At 42.2% G+C, this 23,596-nt stretch overlaps 1 protein-coding gene across 1 annotated transcript in view; it reads left to right on the top strand.

Annotated features, from left to right (window-relative positions):
• Positions 1 to 594: 594 nt before the first annotated feature.
• The window catches only part of LOC149068034 (uncharacterized), a 249,967-nt gene continuing 226,965 nt past the window's right edge, over positions 595 to 23,596 (top strand). The window contains exon 1 of the mRNA XM_089251433.1: positions 595 to 3,543. Coding sequence (XP_089107559.1) covers positions 2,205 to 3,543 — 1,339 coding nt within the window. The 5' untranslated portion in view covers positions 595 to 2,204. The remainder of the gene's footprint in view (positions 3,544 to 23,596) is intronic.

The raw sequence follows: 23,596 nt of genomic DNA, 5'->3' as shown, positions 1-23,596 counted from the left end.
AGCTATATTACAGTGCGATCAATTTGCTGTTTAAAAGCATTCTATTCTGGACTGATATAGAACAGGAACATATTCGATCACTCTATTCCGATTCAATGTTTCTCAAGATTGTGATCACTAGACAATATGTATATCCTAACCAACGGTGTTGCATTGAAAGAATTTCAAAGTAATATCCCATCTAGACCTGATGGAAGGATTTTGTAAAATCCAAACAGGGACATACAATTGTATGTGTATTTGTCTTTATTTCTGTTTCTCGTGCAGTCTATATTGTATCGTTTTATCTATTGTACGTCTATTATTTGTCTACGCGTTGTATTTATTGTCGTTCACTATTTTTTCATACTTTCGTCTTGTTATGTTCGCATGTCTTCGAAATTAAAAAGAAAACAAACAAATTCCGAGATATGAGGAGCGTGGGGAGTATCCCTAACTGCATCTCGAAAGACTGAATTCAGGGGAAAAGTACACGGTATCCCGCCAAAAGTGTTTACCGTTGGCGAGGATTGTCACTCCTTGTTCTATAGCAAACCTTAAAATTCTCCGGAGAAGTGATGGGAGAACGGGAAAAAAACGGGAGAGCTCCGAAGAACGGGAGTGTGTGTCTCTCGCTCTCTTCCTCCGATTTCTTAGGCTTATATTTGTTGTATATATATATATATATATTTTTTTTTGTTAGTCGCTGTTTCTTGATGCCACGTAGAGTGTCTTTAGCGCCGTGTGCCCTTCATTTCTTTTCCCGGTTTGTTGGCAAGTACCACGTAATTCGACAGTAATATCCAGTTTTAATAAACACCTCCTCAAGATGTCACCGTGTCCTAATGGAGAACGGATTCGTTCCTTTTACTATCTGGGATGAACGTTGATGTTCCATCATTGGGCAGAAACCACCGATTTACGGCACGAGAAACCACCGGGATCGGATGTCATCTTTTCCACGGATCAGGATTACACCAGCAGCTTATGGTATCCGTATGAAGACTCGTTGATTGACCCTGCCTGCTTGCCTCTCTGCACCCATTAGGAGTCTGTCCCAGTGTGTGTGTGTGTGGTGCCAGATTCCACCATAAAGAAAGTGATTCTACACCATGATGGTGAAGAGGAATGGAAAATCGTTTGTTTGGGATAATTTCACATGACCATGTTGGATGGATGGCTCTTATCGAATTGAGGTAACATTTCGTACTTGGATTTACAGGAGAAATTATGACCATAGAGATAATTAATATCTACCAAATTAGATCGCGACACCCTAGGTTAATAAGTAGTTGATTCGGTGGTCCATCCTCCCTCTTCTTTATGGTTTACTCATCTGAGAATCTCAAAACGCATGCTACTTAGCTATCTTATATACATATACCTTATATAGGTCTGTGTCTGGATATGAGATTGGAAGGGACCTCGGAGAGTACTACCCCCAAGAGTGCCAGCAGTTATGTATAGCGACGGGTTGCCTTACGCCACGACACCGATTCGTTGGGCTCAACAGGTCGTGGTGCTGCCAAAATCCAGTGCCATGGTCGTGTTCTTCTGGCTCCACTCGGATTTCCTGAAGAAGGACGCTCACTCCTCGCCTTCACGCGACGGCCGATCATCGCAGTATTTCCTGTACCCGTGGTTCATAAGGCACAAGAGGATCTCCAAAATCGGCCCCAGGGTAACAATAACGACCAGCGACGACGACGATAGAATCGTTAGGTGTACCGTCGATGTGAGGTAGGTGTCGGTGCGGGAGATATATATTATATAGGTAGTATTTAATTACGATAAATATACGCTCTCTCTCTCTCTCCTTCCCCTCATACAAGCGAAATCCAAGAGGTACGCTTAACGTACATGGTATAGACAATTTATGCAAACTTCTTTTTTCCTACATTGGTTCTTGGTTTTAGATAGGATAATCTCTTTTGGTAGAGAGTTCTAGAAAGAGTCTCGTATATAGTCTCTCTCTCTCTCTCTCCCTCACTCATAGTCTCGAATTGATACTCAATCGAATAGGAATCGATAGTCTTCATACTTCGTGGCCATGAATCACCAAATATCAAGTTCTATATCACGTGGTGTATCCATAGACATTACAGAAAGTACCAGCCTCCGGTATCCGTAGAAGCAGCCACTTATGTAGGGAAATACATCGTCCTTCACGTAGGGTCGAGACGTTTTTTCTAGGTCTTGTTATACACTTTATACTAGCGGCAGATATGAAAAAGATACCGATACCAGCTTCTCTGAGATCCAGTAGGGAACCCAATAAGATAGTAAAGTACACGCCGTGCGCGGCGACGCAGAGCAACCAAATAGACGACGACATGGAGGAGATAGCGGTAGTGAGTAGCGCTGCCCCGGAGAGCGTCAAGTACGGCAGTGGTTCCCTGACGGCCAACGGGCCCCGGGTCGTGCCAGGGATCATAACCTCTACCGGGGGAGAGAGGAGCCGCCTCCTCAGCGAGAACAGGAGCGTCAGTAACACGAGGCTGCAAACGGCCTCGCCGTTGTACGGGACCAAGTCCTCGGAGAATCTCAAGTCCAAGTCGGCCTCGAAGCAATCCCTGCTGGAATCCGTGAGCAGCAAGATTTTTCACACTTCTGGGGTGCCGTTCCCGAAGAGGAGGTCGAGGGAGTCTTCCATGGCGTACGTGAACAAAGCCCACGTCAGTTCCGAGCTGGACATCTCCAAGAAAACCCGGGAGCTGCGCCGCAAGGAGATCAAGAAGGAGTTCGAGAAGTGGGAGGGTTCGAACTCGACCAGCATCGAAAGGCCGTCTTGCAACTGGTCGTTCGTGTTCGACCCTTCTGGCAGACTGTGCTACTATTGGTCGATGGTGGTCAGCATAGCTTTCCTCTACAACTTCTGGGTCATGATATATAGGTTCGCCTTCCAGGAGATCAACAGGTCGACGATAGCCGCGTGGTTCTTGTTCGATTACCTAGCCGACCTGTTGTACGTCCTGGATATAGGTTTCCACTTTAGGACAGGATACCTGGAAGAAGGTGTACTGCAGACCGACTCCCTGAAACTGAGGCAGCACTACATGAATTCCACCATGTTCTACATCGACTGCCTGTGCCTCTTGCCCCTGGACGTACTCTACCTGTCGATAGGTTTCAACTCGATCTTGAGGTGTTTCCGGCTGGTCAAGATATATCGTTTCTGGGCATTCCTGGACCGAACAGAGAGACACACCAACTACCCGAACGTGTTCAGGGCAGTCTCCCTGACGCACTACATGTTGGTGATATTCCACTGGAATGCCTGCCTATACCACTTGATAGCCACGAACGGAGGGTTCGGTTCCAGGAACTGGTTCCAACCCCACGACGCGGCGACGTGCAAAGGTGTGACTTGTGAATACCTGCACGCTTTCTACTGGAGCACTCTAGCACTGAGTACGATCGGTGACTTGCCGAGGCCACGGACCAAAGGCGAATACGTATTTCTAGTGTTCGAACTCATCTTTGGATTACTTCTGTTTGCCGCCGTTCTCGGTCACGTGGCCAACATCGTGACCAACGTCAGCGCAGCGAGAAAGGAGTTTCAAGGTAAGTGCCTCAAATATACCATATTATATCATTCAGTGTTTATTATTTCATGCTACTAAATATTCATTTCTAGTAGTGTCCGACCTCTCAAGGAGGATGACTATACAGCTGTTGCATAGGTGAACTCTTAAACTGGCTGAAATGCTTGTTGTGCGCAATGTCGGCACACGAGACGATCGTATGCGGATCTTTGAAATTTGTGACGCATCGAGGTCATTCTCAAGGGCTACCCTCGTGATGTCAGAACGATAAACTTTTCCCCGCTACCAGTTTTCTCTTTCAGCGATGAACTACTGATTCCATCTCATAGAGTAAGGGGGAATTTTTGCATTCATCAGTCGAGGGCAGGGGGGTTCTGAACCATTATTTACTCACGGAACCCCCCTGCGCCAATCAAATGGGGACCATGAATTCCCTGTGCTAAGAGAATTCTGACCACGGATTCCACGTGGCAGAGGGCAACTTTTACCAGTAAAACGAAAACCACACACAGATCTTTTACCGGAACAACATTCAGTATGGAGAAAAAACCTTTGCTGACACAGTGTAGAAAATTAAAAACCAACGAGATTCACCTCAAAAGGCGAAAATAGGCACGCCGAACAGCTGTTTCGAGGCTAATATAGGCCTGCCGGAAAATTCTTCTTCTTTAATTAAAGATTTCTCCAGAACTCCATATTTTTCCAATATTTGGATACCATTCTTAAAATCCCCCCCCCCCCCCAGAATACACTCCATTTAACAATCGTATCATCATTAACACTATCAAGTCAAGTATCTTCTTCAGCTAGCACCATCACGCGTCGGCTTCTATCAACCCAGCATTTTTGTTTAAGCAATAACAGACCTTTCCCACTGCGGATATGTATGCCAACTGCCTCTAAACAGCTGTTTTTGGTGTCTTTTATAATCGTATTTTGAGGTATAATAATTGATTTCAATTTTCTTTCAATATTGAGTGTAATACAGTGGAACCTCTTGATAACGGACATCCATGAGACTGGAATTTCTGTCCGCTAACTGGGAGTTTCCGTTAATATACACCGAAATACAACGAGGCAGAAGTTTCCGTTATGGGAGTCTCCACTGTATAATGCGAAACTTCCACTGCATTTCTTCCTCAGCTATCGCTATCACGCGGCGGCTTCTATCAACCCAGTGTTTCTGTTTAAGCGAGTCGTCTGCTCTATAACAGACCTTTCCCACTGCAGAAGATGTATATTAGCCTCTATATCAAAACACTTATTAGCCTAAAAGATCTAGGTCACGGATCTCTTGAAATCTCTCCAAGAACCCCAAGGGGTCCGTGGCCCAGTAGCATTTCATTGAAGTAAGCTTCAAGGATCCAATCGGGCCAAGGGTGAATGGACAATCACGGGCCGGGCCGCTCATGCAGTTTCCAGCTTCAAATATTCCGTATCTACGACTTTCACTTATAGCATGGCGAAGCAGCGCGATTAAAACACGAAACGCGCATAATTCTGACGACATAAATACATAAAGACCGGACAAAAAACACACACAGCACGTTTCCGCCTCTGCATCAATTCGTTAGGAATTCCCCCGGGAAATGTTCAAGAGGTATATATAGTTTTGTCTAGCTCTATATCAGATTCTCTTATCCACTGATAAGGATTACTAAACGAAGACACGTGTCACACGCGCGATTGCGTGCCGCACACCAGTCGTTCACACGATCGTGCAGCGTCACGCTAGTCAAGTGAACTGCCATGTGCCCATACCCATGTACAAACATTTCTACCATGGGGGTTTTTCTAAAAGACCTAGAGGGAAAACGCTTTGATAGATATTGGGAGTATCGCATAAACACGTCCCGTTTATCGGAACGGATCGAAACCAATCATCATTAATCCTGATCCGGGAACCGACTGGGGTCGTGGATTGAGTAAGAAAGAGGGGGGGGGGGAACGGGGCTAAAAAAAAACCGCCGATTCCCGAAGGAGATATCGGGATTAATGAAACTCCTCACAGAGAACGGAATATAGATCGATGAAGGCGGACGGAATATATGCGATAAACATGGATACAGGCAAGCACATGGCGTCTTGTTTACTCGTTCCCACAGGAATAACCCTCAATCGATAATATCCGGTTATGTAAAATAGCCTCGCTTTCCTCTTTTTCCTCTTTCATTTTTTTTTTTGTTTTTTGCTCATCATCTTCTGCATTTCCTCTCTATACATGTCTGTTAATCTTCTGTGCAGGTTGCTTGGATTGTGTCCATCAGGGTCATCGTTCTGTATATGGTCCGGTTGACGCTTCTCGATCTAGTCAAGGTGGTTGCTAAACTTTTATCCATCCCGCACCCCCGCTTGGATAATTCATTTTCAATCTGCTATAGTTTGAATTAAGTAAAACAGACTCATTACCATCAAGGGTTCCACGGGAAGTTTTACGTTGGAAATCCCTGATCTAATCATTTTCTGAATGAGTCACTCGGGGACTGCGATGAGGAGTCAGGGTCATTTTTTCAGGGGGTAGGCGTATTGTTGCCGCCACTCTAGTTTAAATGTCGATAACTTTTTTTTGTATAATGGTGTTTTCCCCTCACTAAACTTTGCACCCCCGCTGAAGAATGCTAAAAGGAGCAATTCGGGTGCCTTACTATCCCATGCTGTTCCAGCCCTGGAGTCGAGCCACTGATTAACATTCCAACTTTCAAGACGATTAACTATCCATTAATGATCATGCTTTGCTAGATAGACTTTTCTATGTGCTTTCAGCACTTAAATCCTCTTCAATGTATCGATCTGAGGTTCTTAACCCTTTGTGTCAATGAGAGGAAGTCCGTAGACCTCCTGCGGAAATAAAATGAAGGCCACTGATGTTTTTATAAAATTCAGTATGACATTATGTAAAGACAATGAGTTAATTGTTTTCTCATCTAAGCTGACGGTCCGCCTGAAATTACGCCAAGGACCCGTTAAGGAGTCTGCGGATCCCCCTAGTTAAATTGTACAAAAATGATGACAGACCGCTGCTCTGTGATCGCTTTAGAAGAAGACATTGCCGTAACGATTAATAACAGAACTCTCAGCCGTTGTTAGGACGAAACTGATATCTCAAGTTAATAACCGCACAGCGAATGGATAGCTAACCCTCAGGCAACTGGGTAATTAGAAACAGTCCTAATAACAATAACGTCACGGGTAGGGAGAGTCTTCCCATCATCCCCCATAACCTTTTTTTTTTTTCCTTTCAATTTGTCTCCTCCTACAGGAATGTCAACCTTACTTAATTCAGACACGATATATGATGACCAAGTTCTCCGATATACTCTGGACTAGGGCATTAAAAACGATTCGGGGACCCATAAATAATTTAATTGCCAAGGAGGATGAAGGAGAATCCGGAAAATCTCAGCCTTTCACTTAAAATAAAGACGTTGAGGAGAGGGGGGGGGGGGATATGTTTGATCTAGGGGCACTCGCAGATTGAATGACTCCCTTGGGTCTCGTAGCATGTTAGATGGCACCCCGAATCGGGTAAATTATTTTTCCCTCTCACTTGCTTTGAATAACATGAAGGAAGGAAGGAACGCCCATCTTACGAAATAGTCTTTTTAACTGTGTCTACCAGAAGGAATCCTCCAATGATAACCAGTCCGGCAATAAATTCTCCATTCTCGTAAAAGTCTGGGAGGGGGAAGGGAAGAATAATATTCCATTGGTTTTTTTCAAGGTTTTTTTTTATACACGGGAGCCATTTTCAAGTATTACCTCAGCAGATTCTTAACCATTTTTTGACCACCCTTTCATCCCCGTCAGCTTTGCCCCGACCTCTCGACGCATATTGGGAGCAGAGGCGTACGCCGGGGGGAGGGGGAAGGGGGGGGCTCACGAGTCTCTCCCTCCCCCACCTAGACCAGATGATCATCAATAATTAATTTTTGATGCAAAAAATAATTCTTGTCAGAATGTTTGGTGGTCGGCTGAAGTTGGTTTTCTGTGGTTCCCAACTTTAAGGCGCAAATGCGAGCCGATCTCCCCGTTAAAAAGTCTCGCCACAGAGAGCAACAGTCCTACAACGATAAATCGTTCAATCATAACACTTCACTCATAGTTAGAAAAACTGGTGGCAGATGGCAGCACTACACATAACAAGCATTACAGAGAAACAAAAAAACTTCACGTCAGGTTTCACTACACGTACACGCACATTCCCGCATGTACCGATTCGTTGGAGGTTCCGGGGGGGGGGGGGTGCAGTAGTAGGTAGGGCCTCCAAAAAATGTCTCGGGATCCATGATGTTCTCAAGTCAGCCACCTCGTTGGGCAATTTGCCTGTTGTGGCGTTGTATTTGTATAAGAGAATTAAAATTTCGTAACAAAACACCTTTATATGTTTTTAATAATGAATTTCTGTTGATTTCGGGGCTATTTGAAGGCCCATAAATCAAAGTTTCTCTTGGGAAATTCATTGTGCCCCCCGCATAAGTTTTTTGTACTCTCTCCCGAGGTCTATCCTGCATGCGCCCCTCGATTGGGATTGCCATTCAGTAACATACTGTTCCGGACAATTTCCATAAGACTTCGAGATTGCAAAACAAGAAGCGGTTCGACGGACAAACACAGATTTACTTACGGAACAGCAATTTACACGTATTTATACAGGCGAATCAGAGAACTAACAACTTTCTCGCGAAGTTCAATCACAACGGACTTTTCACAGAGTCTTCTCTCTTATTGTTCTGCTGTCGTCCTAGCATCGCTTTTTTATAAGCTCAGAGAAATTTCTCGAAGTTCCTGGAAAATGGCGCCACTGTCTGGAGGGGGGGGGGTGGATATTCTGGAATGTACTCCGCCAATCTCACTTCTTTGCGATAAACAGAAACCAGTATCAACTGCCGTTGCCAACAGAAGATTGCGTTATTTTTTTAGAGACCCTCTAAAAAAAAAGAGAATTGCGCCATCTATCATCTATAAGTCGTAACAATACATATGACCATCACCATCTGACACTGCAGTAGTGAACTTTGCTGTGTATTTACGGGGATTATTTTTCACACTGTATTTTTAGCGTGTGTTTTAAGTGCATTAATTAATGAAGTGGTATACATTGCTGTAGCTAGTTGGGGCGAACTACCGAACATTGGGCTCTCGTCTTCCTCATCATGGTTTTCCCGAATTCGTTAATCAATCAATGGCAAAATGGTTTGCTTAAAAACAACCATTTGAATAAATCATGCTGCCACCTGTCTTCCATTTTCTGAAGTACAGATGGGAAATACTTGAATTTTCATGTTGTGTAAGTATCGTGTTGTAGGTCCGTCTGCTCTCTGCGGAGAGACTTTTTCAAGTGGGAGACCGGCTCGCATTCGCGCCTCGAAGCCCAACTTCAACCGACCACCACTGTGCCGTCAAACGGGGTTCGAACCTGGATCCTCAGGACGAGAGTCCTGCACGATGACCACGCGACCGAACAGTGGCTGTCCGGTCTTGACTAGCCAATGATTACCATTTTCTTTTTCTGAGCGCAAGGTGGGCCCACAACACTCGTGGTCAAGTATTTCAGAGGGGAAAAGTAAATAAATGCACCAGAAACTCTTCTGCTTCTTTTTTTAATGTCCCACTTGCGCACAAATCCGTTGCAACCACAGCTTTCCAATCGTGCCTCGTAAATTATCGCAGCTTGTTTTTTTTGTCCACATCATACAGGGACATAGACGATACAGAGGTGGGGGGGGGGGTGGGAGGTGGGGTGGTGATCCACCATTCACTGAAAATTGTATCGTTCCCATTGATGGCAGGGTGAAAATAGGCAACTCACCCCGTCGATTACCGTGCAAACCCTCGGTGAACCCCCGTGTTTCATAGCACGGAGAAACTTACTAAATCCGTTGGAAACATTCCCTGATAATGTCGAGATCGTCAGTTCACCGGACATTCCCCGTGGAGCCTCAAGATGGGGGCGGGGGCTCACCAAAACGAGATCTGGTTGAAGTTTTCGAGAATTCGCCTGGTAGGGCCTCAGGCCACTTGGCCCGGGGGCCCGTGATACTCACAAGAGGGGCCCTGTGATGAGCTGCATCAATTGAAACATTTTCTTTTAATTGAAAGTTCTCTCTAAAACAAACGGGAAATAGTCATTGGACAACGGTAAGAGTCGGCATCCTGTAAAAAAGCCATGTATCACACGTTGGCGATGATCCGCCGGAGCGTCTTACATCAGCACATCGAACTTCGGGCAGGGGTCTCCGACCACTTCACGAATTGGTCGGTTGAAGCCCGAAAAAAAAACACCAGTCATTTCGGAAATTCGGACTTTTACTCAAACATTCAAAAACATCTCGGCCAGTTCGCGAACTTGCCGGACTTTGGACTTTTTGGCTGTAACATACACGTAGCTTGAAATACGCACATGTATCAAGCACACTGCACAAGTCACTCAAATTATTCTGCCTAGGTAAGTGCATTCAGTTTCAATTTTGCTGACACACACACAAAGCGTTCTTTCCAAATATATCTCTCACTTATTTTCCAATACCATTCAAAAGGTTAGCGTGGCATTCTTCGCTTCTGTTTCTAGCTTTGAATTGTATAGCCGCCCCATTTGCATATACTAATTTTTTTCTAAAGCCTTTACAGATTCTTGAAGGATACTCGGATGTCCGAGAAAGTAACCCTATTTTTGCTTTCTGAAATAGGCTCGTCCAAACTTTACCTTCATCCTTTCTTACCATTCAGTTCTTATATTGTATTCTTATAAAACAACAGTGAGCTCCATCGTGAAGCTTAAGTGGTGATTTTGAAATCCAATTGATGGGGCGTCTACACTTGTCTTTCTCCCCCTGACAAGAGCTGTCAATCATTCTTCCCAGCCCTTTCTCTCATAATTATCTCTTATATTACCACAAAAATGAGAAACTTTGCCTGGTTTTTAGTTTATACAAAAATTGCCACGTTTTTAAGACAAATAAATTCAATTGGTCGAATGGTCGACGCATTTCGGCTCTTCAATGGAGAGCCGTCATCAGGACCTCGTGGTCAGAATTCGCACGAACGAGTCGTGGAGGGGCCGTCCGAAGAGTTCGCCTTTGTATTTGCATGCGTCCGAGTGGTCTTTGGATGCGAATCGGGGAGCCATCTGTTGCAAAGTGTTGAAAGTTTTGTCACGACTGAGGTTAAACAAAGCCTGTCCAAGCTGACGAAATAGGTGGCGTGTTTCTTCCATCATTAACGAGGAAATTCTGGCATGTTCTGATGAAGTATCCCTCGAGAAAATTCAATTCGGAATTGTGTGTTGCTTTTTTAAAAACAAACGCTTCATAAAAATCTAGTTTGGACAATATATCCATTTTCGCAATTCTTGCATGGGATGAAGTAGATACCAGATTCTTTGGAGGGTGAGATAGGATCTTTCAGATGGGAAAAGGTGAGTATATTTGTTGGCTGGAATATTGTATGGAAGTCAAATTTCTTGAAGATAGAAGAGATACCGTTGTTCTTCCATTCGATTCTTCAAGTTTCATGATCTTTTCTATCTTTTTAGATAGAAAGAAATTTGACTTCCATACAATATTCCAGCCAACAAATATACTCACCTTTTCCCATCTGAAAGATCCTATCTCACCCTCCAAAGAATCTGGTATCTACTTCATCCCATGCAAGAATTGTGAAAATGGATATATTGGCCAAACTAGAAGAAATCTAAATATTCGAGTTCTCGAACACCGAAAGCATGTTGAGAAGGGACGGACGGATAATTCGGCTATTGCCCAACACTGTTGGCAACGTTCACATTATTTTGATTTTTATAAAGCGTTTGTTTTTAAAAAAGCAACACACAATTCCGAATTGAATTTTCTCGAAGGATACTTCATCAGAACATGCCAGAATTTCCTCGTTAATGATGGAAGAGAAACACCACCTATTTCGTCAGCTTGGACAGGCTTTATTAACGTCAGTCGTAACAAAACTTTCAACACTTTGCAACAGATGGCTCCCCAATTCACATCCAAAGACCACACGGGACGCAGCAAATACAAAGGCGAACTCTTCTGACGGCCCCTCCACGACTCATTCGTGTGAATTCTGACCACGAGGTCCTGATGACGGCTCTCCATTGAAGAGCCGAAACGCGTCGACCATTCTACCAATTGAATTTATTTGTCTTAAAAACGTGGCAATTTTTGTATAAATTAATCTCTTATATACTACCCATCTCGGACGTTTGCTCGTAGAGCCGTCTACGACCGTTATGGCCGGTAAAGAGTTGAATTGAAAATTCTTCTTTGACCTCCTCACCGGCAATGCTGAGACAACTCGCTTTCTTATAAACCACTTATTTCGACCGAACTCAAATTTTGTAAAGCTTCAACATATATATACGCTCTAAGATTGAAATGTTCTTATTGCTTCCATAGCTTAGATGGTAGCGCACTTGTTCCGGCAATCGAGAGACCGGGGTTCGAGTTCCCCGTGGGGGTAGTGATGAATTTCCTTTTTTGTAATCTTCATCTTCACAAATAACCATTCTTTCAATGAATCTTGTTTCTATATGTAAAGCTAGCTTCTCTCAATCAAAAATATTCTTCATCTCTCCCCCCCCCCCCCAACCTCGTCCGCTTGTCAGAGCAATCGTGAGTACGTGTGAAACCATAAATATACCATAACCATTAATCTTAGGTCTACGGTGTGAACACGCAAACTTCAATACGTTCGACCCTTGTGTTAGAAATCTGAACTAAAAAATGATTTTTGGGTGTTCCTATGTTCATTCAAGGCTTCTACATGGCACGCCCCTATTCCCATAAACTCCAATAGAGCGGCTATTAAAAAATCATGGAAACTGCCAAACTCGGCTAAAACTAGCTAAACTCGGAAATATTTTACCGATCAACGTACATTTTGTTTCAGGATTGTAAGCCTTACTTACTTTTTTTAAAGAAAAATCCAAAATGTCCGCTATAGCGATTTCAAGATAAAGCATCTCGGTCTGGTAAAAATAAGCTGGATGCGATACACGGAACATTGTTTAAAAGGGCATACAGAGAGAAAGAGCCACGTTCTCTTCTCGAATGTATTAGGGTAATTGCCTTCGCCGCTCCTTAATGCAATTATGTATAAGGAGATCGAGCAAGAAGATACCCCTGGAAACTGTGTATATACTCTCGCTATCCCTCTGAGCCTCCATTGGTTGGGGGAAGCGTTTCCCCCCCCCACGCCTAGTCATGTCGTATAAAGGTCAGGTTGGAAGCGATGGTGGGAAATGAAGCAACAAAGCCAAGATGATTGGCATCGGTGCGAGGTAGGAGGTTGCAACATCCGATACGGTCTTCCATTTAAGGGTAATCTGATTAAGGGCTCTATACCAGATGCCTTTTAAAACAAAGCACCCACCCTCTTCTTTCACTTTCCTCTACCACCGTGTTTCCATACCGTCTCATTAAACCTCCTTTAAAGGGGAAAAAAAAGGCTCACCTTTAGTGTGTGAAGCATTCATGTTGCGCATGTGCAACCAATGCCTTATGTCGATCCGAACTTTGTGTATTTAGTGGGATTAGTTGTGTATTTAGTCAGTTACATGCACGCAAGCGATTCCTACATCTGGAAATGTTGGCTCAGCTTGTTGCCATGGCTCCGTAGGCCAACAGGTACGTGACGAAAACTATACAGGGTGTCCCAGAATAAAGGAGGAACGTTTTGCTGTGGTCGCCAACAAAATTTTCTTCGATGTCGTTATAGTCCTTTATGTTCTTTGGAATGAAGTAACTGCGCATTTCTTAACTCAAGCCGAATTTCCCAAGTGAATCTCGCACAAAAATGGAGTTTTTAGTTTGTTCAGCTCATGTTTTCATAGAAGATCATTATTTTCCACGTGTTTAGGCTTTTCGAAGTACGGGGATAGTATGTGCGAGACAATTTAAGACCTACGGGGGGGGGAGGGATTTGTGGGGCCTAAATTTGAGGGAAATTCGGCTAAAAACAATGCTATGTCACTTCAAGTTATGAATATCAGCTGAGTTTAAATCCTATGCGGTGTTCTAGTAGTGAGTGAAACATGGTCCCAGAGCCGGACCCTCAGGCCATGATATATCACGGAACCCCCCCCCCCCCAATATTGAATTAAAAGTGTAAAAGTGCCAATGATAGTCGACCAGGCTTCGCTTCACGGTAAAGTGAAATGTGCCGCGAGACCAGGGGTCACGCCTAAGGGTACGTCCATAGTGAACCGCTTCTCGCTACTCGCTTCATCGCGGCTGAAAAAAGATCGTGAACACTCATTGGGGCGGCCATAGTGCGCCCGCCTACCTGCTTTTACCGGCTGAAACTGCTTTTACCCGCTTTAACCGGAATGAATTGTTATTTCTTTTTCTCGCTTGACCGGCTCACCGCTTGCACTTTAAAACGGATACTTTCCTGTAAGTGTTCGTTTTATAGTGGAATAGTAAATCGACGGAGTTGATTGACTAATCGTTGATTAATTATGACATAATAAAAGCAAAATCGTTAATCATCAAGTAATTAAGGAAAATTAACAATTATAGTGAATCCTATTGTGAGAATTAATTATTGTCAATACTAATCGTTAACTAGTTATGGCATAATATAAGCGAAATCGGTTATTAATTAAGGATCATCAATGGTAATACTGAATCTAACGGAGTTTTTATGACGAATAATTATTGTTAATACTAATCGTTAACTAGATATGACACTAAAAGTGATATCGGTGATTAATCATTAATTAAGGTTAATTAACGATTATACTGAATCCAACGGAGTTTTTGTGACGGATAATTGTTGCTAATACTAATCATTAATTAGTTATGACATAATAAGCGAAATCGTTAATTAATTAAGAATCATTAATGATCATACTAAATCCAACGGAGTTTTTATGACGCCTAATTATTGTTAATACTAATCGTTAATTAGTTGACGTAATAAAAACGATATCGTTAATTAATCAAAATACCGTTGGATTTCATTTTAGCGTTAATTCGTTAATTAACTAATTAAGTTGATTAACTAATTAACGATAAAACGAAATCCAACGGATTTTGCCGTTAATTAACTAGTTATCGGCCAGTTTAGTTTTATCGTTATTAGTTGATTAGTTAATTATCGATCATGATTTAGTTTTATCATTAATATAAACTAATTGACGATAAAACTAAATCAAACGAAATTTTGTAACGATTAATTCTCGTTTTTCTAATCGAAAATTTGTTGTGGCACTAAAAGCGAAATCGCTGATTTATCATCAATTAATTAATTAACTATAATTAGCGATTACACTAAACCTATTGCAACTTTAAGGTGAGTCCTATTCATTTCATGTACATATTTTTTGTTGTCAACAAAAACACAATATATCCCCACGTGATAGCTCCATGATGCCAACTGCTCATGCAAGCAGACGCTCCCGCGAGCGGTGCACTATAACCACCACCGGCTAGAATCGCGCGAGTTCATCTCGCCTTCTACAACTGCCGCGGTTTAAGCAATAAAGCGAGAAGCGGGAAGCGGTGCACTATGGACGTACCCTAAGAAATGATGAGAACGAATTTGATGAGATAAACATAAAAGATTGAAAATTCTTTAAAAATGCTGTAAAAGTATCCTCGGAGGAGTTCAATCCCGAAAGAAAGCGTTCAGTTGTGGTGGCAGAATTCTCCCGCTCCGCTTGAAGCAGGCGTTCGTGCCTTAAAGATTAATGACTGAGCGGTATATTTCAGTTAATGTGCATATACAGTAGAATCCGGCCTAATGTGGCGGAAGGGCTGGCCGGATAACAGAAAAGCCGAATAGGCCGGATCTCTGTAAATACTCACTTCTTAACCCCCCCCCCCCCCCCCATACCACCAAAACACCATTTTAATACCAAAAACCACTGCTTTTCATATATTTTGTGACCTCTTGGTACAGGTCAGTACTTTATACATTAAATGTGTGCAAAACGTAAATGTTTGTTATGTATACGTTTCAAAAATTTATCACAGGAAAAGGAAGTCCAAGAATATAAATATGGTTACGAAAAATTATGTGAAAGGTTCTTATATATTTATCATTTATTATGCCATGTTTCGCGCATACTGTACTTGCTGAAAAGGAATGACACATGATAACTACACTCATGTCCATAAATTAAGGATAATGCCAGCTCCGGCAAATAAAGGTTCAGAAACAAAACAAACGTTACTTATTGATAAAGCCCATTTATTAAACAAAAGATAAAGAACAAAAACGATGGTGTATGCATGATACCATTCATAAAAACTACGATTTTTGCTCCCTGGAGCAATTGCAAAAAATATCTCCTTTACAAAAACTTACTATTACATGGTTGGCATGATGGTTAATACATTGTATGTCTCCCATGCGATGAAACACAGTCCGTACAACGCCTAGGCATGCTGAGTATCGATCTGATCTTGGGGAAGATCACTCCACTCAGCAAACAATGCTCTCCGAAGTTCCGGTACACATGTAGGAGGTGGTTGACTCGTCGGCCAAGCATGTCCCACCCATGCTATATCGGATTCAAGTCAGGTGAGAATGCTGGCCATTCCGTACGGGTTATATCCTCAGATTCAAGGCATTCGTTTACGATGTTCGCTCGGTGAGGACGGGCGTTGTCATCCATAAACACAAATTCTGCGCCCATGGCACCCCTAAACAAATGTACATGTTTTTCCAGAATGATGTCCCGATAAATTTGGGCTTTCATGGTTACGGTTTGAACATGCCGATCTGTTCTGGAACCCAGTATAATTCCACCCCAAACGAGCAATGCTGCACCACCGTAACGGTGTCGTTCAATGATGTTGTCTTGGTGGTAACGGGTACCTGGCGTTCTCCATATGAAAGTCCGACGTGGATCAGACTGCAAACTAAACCTGGACTCGTCGGAAAACATCACACAAGCCCACTGTGACGATGCGCACATTGTATGTTCTCTACTCCAGGCTAATCGCTGCCGACAGTGAGTTGCCATGAGCGGAACACATCTGACAGGCCTGCGAGCATATAGACCAATATCTCCCAAACGTCTGTACACGGTTTGCCTTGAAACTGTGGTACCCGTGGCTGCAGATAGCTGACGAGACAGGTCGGATGCTGTGCTCCGTCTGCTTCTTTTGGCAGTTACTGCCAAATACCTGTCTTCATTCGGCGTTGTAACTCGGGGGCGACCTGTACTGTAACGTCTACTGACATTTCCGTTATCTTGGAATCGTTGCCAAAGCCTAGAGATGACACTTTGGGCAATTCCAAGTTCCTCGGATACTTCCATCTGAGTACTCCCACATTCCAGGCGGCAAATAATTCTACCACGTAAAAAATCATCCACATGCGTCCTCTGTGTCATAACTATTCGCTTATGGCACTGAGCGTCTTACAGAATTTTCGTGAACGATTCTTTGCCACCATTCCTTATATACCCCCCCCCCCCTCTTACACTCTCGTCATTGTGACGTACTATCGGCATCATCTGGTGGCTTCCTGAAATTTGCATATCATTCTTGCAGATGTGTGTGATAATTCTACAGGTGAAATTTTTACTTTAGATTTCCATTTCCGTGTGATTCTGAATTGTCCTTAATTTATGGACATGAGTGTAGATAGGAAAGCGATGAGCAAAATTATCTTTTATTTGCTATTCTGTTCGTTATTTAACCCTTCAATTGTGGCAGGCATTCAAAAATGCGGAGGAGAAAATTTTTTAGGGGTTATATTAAGAAAATGGAGGTACCCTGAGTCAGCAACATCCCTTAATCAGGATCGCAATTTCCCGCAATTTTTCTTCATGAGATATGGTGAACCGATGAAAGTATAATTTTTATTTGAACAATTGAATAATTTTTCATTCAGTTAGAATCGAATTATCAAGACTGCTCGCTGATCACCTATGGTTCCCACGGACCATAGAGACGCTGTTCTAGAAGTTTCGATGACAGTTTGAACTTTAGAAATGGGCGCGTTTCGCTACATCTAGCTCGTTTTGCCAGTGTGCTTTCATATACTACTTCTTCCATTTTCTCTCTTTCATTTTTTTTAAACCTATATTTAACATCCTTCCGTCTCAAACCCCCCGCGCCCCTCCCGAAGAAGATAGAGATTAAAATTACTTGGGAAATATTCCTAAAATTAATGGGTAATCTCCAGAATGAAAAGCGTAAAACCCACCCCCCTCCACCCAGGGTCTCACCACCACTTCTGCGGGGTCTTCCAGAGACAGGAAGCGAAACTCTCTAACTCACACACACGCGACACCTCGTTGTTTGTCTTCTTGACTAAGTCCTCTAACGAGACGATTTTTCAAACTCTTGGCGCATTGAGGTTTGATACATACCAGTACTCGTAAATGTGTACTGCTGCTTGCATGTGCGTACTCATCGTAAACATCGCGAGATCCTCAGATGCGTGGCGGGATGAAACTCCAAACGGCGATAATTAATATCGTGGCTTAGCTTTTAGGGGGGGGGGGCGGGGGGAGCGAGCGAAAATAAAGAGGTAATCTGAAATTTAAATTAGACTTATTAACTCCGTTACATTGATTGGTGGTTCGAAGCATCTCAGTGATGCAATTAAAGAACTTCCTCTCCTGTGTACAGAGTATATGCAGGAGGCTAATCCTCTTCTCTTGATGTAGGTGTCCACGAATATATATATATATACGGGGTGATTATAAAAAAACTATCCCGACATATGGGCCCCCCTAATTATCATACCATTCACAGAAACTGAATGAAATTTTGGCATAAGGTATTTTGAGGTATGCGCTCAAGAATGATATGGAAAACAACAGTGTCGCTCTAACAGTTACGGTTACAGTGAGAAAATTTCGAAAATATCAAACGGCAACACCAAGTTTTTTGTATTGGAATGTGATCCCCATTGTGAAAAACCATGAAAATCACCGGCGGTAGATAGGCTAAAAGTGAGGACAACCAATAAGGAAGAAGCAGCATAAAATAAAGCATTCTATTGTGTTTTCCACATGACCTTGTGGAGGACAAATCAGGCTGGGATCGAAGAAACGGTGTGACGAATGAAACGAACATTAATGCTCTGGTGCACGGCAAAGTCCTTTTTCCTTGCCTAGCTCCGGGCATTTTCGTGCTACGGGTGCCATTCCTACGCTATTTAGTGTTTTTCAGTATGGAGATCGCATTCCGATACAAAAAACTTGGTGTTGCCATTTGATATTTTCTCACTGTAACCGTAACTGTTAGAGTGACACTGTTGCTTTCCATATCATTCTTGAGCGCATACATCAAAATACCTTATGCCAAAATTTCATTCAGTTTCTGTGAATGGTATGATAGTTAGGAGCCCATATGTCGGGATAGTTTTTTTATAATCACCCTGTATATTTTAAAATAAGTCGTGAAGAGTCACCGGTTATCAATTATGTAGGTTTGGAATTGACTATGTTACGCACGGCTTTTTTTTTTTTGATTAATCATGTCTGCGGACGGGCATCACGAGAAAAATCGCTCGTGATCATTTCTTCACCAGTATCCCCTGTGAGCCGCAATATGTCTAGTTTATTGAGCTTTAGAATTGGTTTCATCCGTATCCGGTCTTTTAGACTAGGTTTTTTTCCCCCGTTTGTAGCTTTGCGGATAGCCGTGCCTGAAAATTCTAGGGGGGGGGGGGCAAAATGAACTCTCATTCCTGAGAACGAGAGTTTGTTTCGTATTGGTTCAACCGCACATTATGTGACGAAAACAATTATGTTTAAAGTGTAAATTAGCTCTAAATTTTATCAGTTCTAAAAAAAATTGTATTACCGTTGTTACACCCTGTATACACAAATATATATAGATATACACATCATTCAATAACATTCCTATACCCCGTTATCTCGACGATTTATAACGGTAACATTAATAACAGCAATATGCCACTCAAGCTTTTTACGGTACCCTTTCAATATTACACAATTTCTACGGCGGAATCTTTGCCAGACATGTTACGAAAATGTTGGTTACATCGGTGCTAACTTCGACATGCAACCTCCGAAGCCAGACTCATTAGCCTTCGGGCTAGCTAACGGAGGGGCCGTAATTAATGAACGCTCCAATAACTGAAATTTAATTGGCCCGTCATTTAATGGGAATACATTTTCTCTCTCTGTCTGAGAACAATTTTCCAACGGACATAGAGAGAGGAGAGAAAGGTGAGGTGGTTGTTGCAACTTGTTTCCAAGTAAACGCCCTTTTCGATGAACACGGCAGTTACATGGACGGGTCCCCACGCGATTGCGAAAACGTTTAGTGCATTGCATGTCCTGGAGACTCTTACGGCTCTCTACGTATTATTAAATATCTCATGACAATTGCGATGTGTGTAGCCAATAGGAGTGAAACTCTGGCTTTCGATCCTCACCACGTACGAGCATGTGTATGTGTGTGTCTTTCTGTCTGGATTTCCAAATGATGTTCGATCACGAAATCACATTGATTTGGTTTTACCCCGACTCTATCTTCGACTCTTCCTTACCAAGCGTGAGTGAGTTAATGAGTTGCTACATCACCTTGCGGTGGGTTGGGACCTCCCCAAATTTAATAGAATTTGTGCTCCAGGTACTGTATAATCATTTATTCTCCTCTCTATATATAACTACATAGCACAGCTTTCCTTGAACATTGGTACAATTTGTTTTTAGGGAGCCCCTTCAGTTTGGACCCTTCGGCGGCAGATATCAATTTCCTATATATGTTACGGAAAATATGATAAATCTTTCATTATACATAATAACCACTTATTATGTTAATTATAGTTCTGTTGTGGTGGGTTGGTAAGATGCGGAGTTACAGATGGGATAGGTTCAGGGTACATGGGTTCAAACCCACCCACCTACAGAAAAATACTTTTGCTGCTGTGGTGGTCGAGTGGTTATAGTGACGGACTCGCGATGCGAGGATCCGGGTTCGAACCCCACAGTGGTGGTCGGCTGAAGTTGGTTTTCTGTGGTTCCCAACTTCAAGGCGCAAATGCGAGCCGATCTCCCCGTTAAAAAGTCTCGCCACAGAGAGCAACAGTCCTACAACGATAAATCATTCAATCATAACACTTCACTCATAGTTAGAAAAACTGATGGCAGATGGCAGCACTACACATAACAAGCATTACAGAGAAACAAACTTTACGTCAGGTTGCACTACACGTACGCGCACATTCCCGCATGTACCGATTCGTTGGGGGTTCCGCGGGGGGGGGGGTGCATGTGTGGTGTAGCAGTAGTAGGTAGGGCTCGGGGATCCATGATGTTCTTAAGTCAGCCATCTCGTTGGGCAATCTGCCTGTTGTGGCGTTGTATTTGTATGTTTGTAAAATTATACATACTTACTAATAATCTTGGTAAGTATGTCACTTTTATACCGGCGAATATGCATAATAACCAAGTATCGTTGGTAAATCGAGTGAGTCGATGGGGTTACTAAAACGGCCCTACTAAAATTCAGCAATGATGATTTCACCCCGGCTGAATCAAAATTGTGGAGGCATTGAAATTTTTATGTATCGGAGAGATGTGGAGCTCGGATACACCCCCCCCCCCCATTAAACGGATAAAATCCTCCACAGAGAAAACAAAATTTCTCCCACCGAGACAATGTTAAAGTTCCACGCTTAATACGATCATTTCAACGACTTTTCTCAGCTTCATCGAGCATTACGCTTGACACGTAAACTGTTAATACCCATCCAACACCTATACACATAATGTTTTTATTGAATGAAACATTTGGAATTAATGGAAAATACGTTAATAAGTTAAGATTAAAACAAAAATCATTGATGCCTCCAAGTATTCCAGTTGTCCTCAATACGTACATTTAACTATTTCATTTCTGTTCTCTGTTGAGCCAATAGAGGGCGCTAACTTTCTTTATGTAAAGTAACAATTTTGGGTATTGTGATAATTGTAATTGAATAAAAATTTTCATTTTATTTTTGATGTCTGATTTATTCGAAAAAACTTTATTAATATTGATCCTTCATCAGTTTTCAGTATACGAACTATATACTAATGTTGTAAAATGGCAACTGAGTTGGTCCTCCGCTCCCCGCGTGATAGGATACCCCCTCCCCCCCACCCCGCTTAATCGGATATTGTGTGTTTGAATCGTTGATATCCGACTAAGCAGGGGATGTACCACCTTCTGATTCTTAATAAGAATCCGCTTCTTAACTATGGATTTGATCTTTAGTTAAGAATCGAGAGAGAACTTTGCTACCACATTCTTAACTAAGAATCGTTTTTGTTCCATAGTTAAGAATCGAGTTGAGAACCAAGGCTACCCACTTCTTAGCTTGATTCTTAGTAAACATTTTTTTTCTTCTATGCGAGATAATTCTTTCTTTAATAGAAGTTTTTTATGATTCATATTTTAAAAAATGGAAACAAAAATTAACAATGCATTTTTATTTCAAAATAAGGAATTCGTCAGACTTTTTAAGTTATCGAAAAGTTATCTGAAGGTTGCGTGGGAGAGTTGAAAACAGCGTTAGAGTCTATATACAGCACATATATGTTGATAATAGTGATAAAATATCGGATTATTTCAATAAAGTTTGATAAATTTTGCTACATTTATCACATTTACCAGTGATTATGCATAATTCTCAATTTTTCAATCCATAAATATCATGATCGATGAGTCGTAAACACAATTTTTTTTTCATATTATGGGAACTTGTAGATTTGAAATTTTTTATTAGTTTAAAACTTGAGAGAAAATTGAATTTCGCCCACAAAATATGTGAGATAAAGCTTCAATCGGCCGAAATATAATTGCACATAAATTAAAAATCATTATTAACCTGCTGCTGCGTTTGTTTTTTTTTTTCACATACTTCGGTGTACGTGAAAAAGCCAACATTACAGAAGCGATGACCATTTTTAATATTGGTGTATCATCTGATCACTATATATTATTTTTATTTGGCCACGGAGCAGCTATGCAATACATGTACAGTACCACGTTCATTTCGCCATGACAATTAATTTAAAGAAACATGAAGCATATTATAAAAATTATTGTTAGTCTTGTAATGTTAGCTTCACTTACATACATAATGTAAACACAACGATGATTCATTTATCGCATTAACCATGGTTTGACAATTATGCATAATGACCTACAAATGTGATAGATTCACGGTATATGAACAAAATTTGTCAAACTTACCGAAATTGCCGGTGATTATTTATATAATAATAACCGCAGCTCTTTATCACTTTCACCATAACGCTGTGGTGGTCGAGTGGTTATAGTGCCGGACTCGTGATGCGAGGATCCGGGTTCGAACCCCACAGTGGTGGTCGGCTGAAGTTGGTTTTCTGTGGTTCCCAACTTCAAGGCGCAAATGCGAGCCGATCTCCCCGTTAAAAAGTCTCGCCACAGAGAGCAACAGTCCTACAACGGTAAATCATTCAACCATAACACTTCACTCATAGTTAAAAAAACTGGGGGCAGATGACAGCACTACACATAACAAGCATTACACCGAAACAAACTTTACGTCAGGTTGCACTACACGTACACGCACATTCACGCATGTGGGGGTTCGTTGGGGGGTTCCGCGGGGGGGGGGTGCATGTGTGGTGTAGCAGTAGTAGGTAGGGACTCCAAAAAATGGCTCGGGGATCCATGATGTTCTTAAGTCAGCCACCTCGTTGGGCAATTTGCCTGTTGTGGCGTTGTATTTGTATTTATATATATAGCATAGCCCCTCTTCATGGAGGGTGGCAGGGATCCATCCCAGTGAACGTGGGATGAATCTTTGATTCGAATCATATCGAATGATTAAGTATGGATGTGTTTGTTTTTTACTGTAACATGTTAAAAAAATATTATGTATTTATCATTTCTTCAAAACCGTATTCACATTTGCTGAAATAATCTCCGCCATTTTTTCAGGCTAGCGTCGTTCTAAAATTTCTTTTCCTCCTTATCTTGTCAACAACAAGCTGTTGTTAATTTTTAGCTGGGCGCTGATTGGCCAATGGCGAAATTCCCCAAAAGGGAAATTTATCGACCTGTCCATCGTCACGTGACCTTAAGAATAACTTT

This window comes from Pholcus phalangioides, unplaced genomic scaffold (genome assembly GCF_987345545.1).
Source record: "Pholcus phalangioides strain wild (caught in Gottingen) unplaced genomic scaffold, Ppha-v1.0 ptg000027l_1, whole genome shotgun sequence".
Classification (NCBI taxonomy): Eukaryota; Metazoa; Arthropoda; class Arachnida; order Araneae; family Pholcidae; genus Pholcus; species Pholcus phalangioides.
The sequence above is the reverse complement of the archived record's forward strand: the minus strand, read 5'-3'. Positions and strand labels throughout refer to the sequence as shown.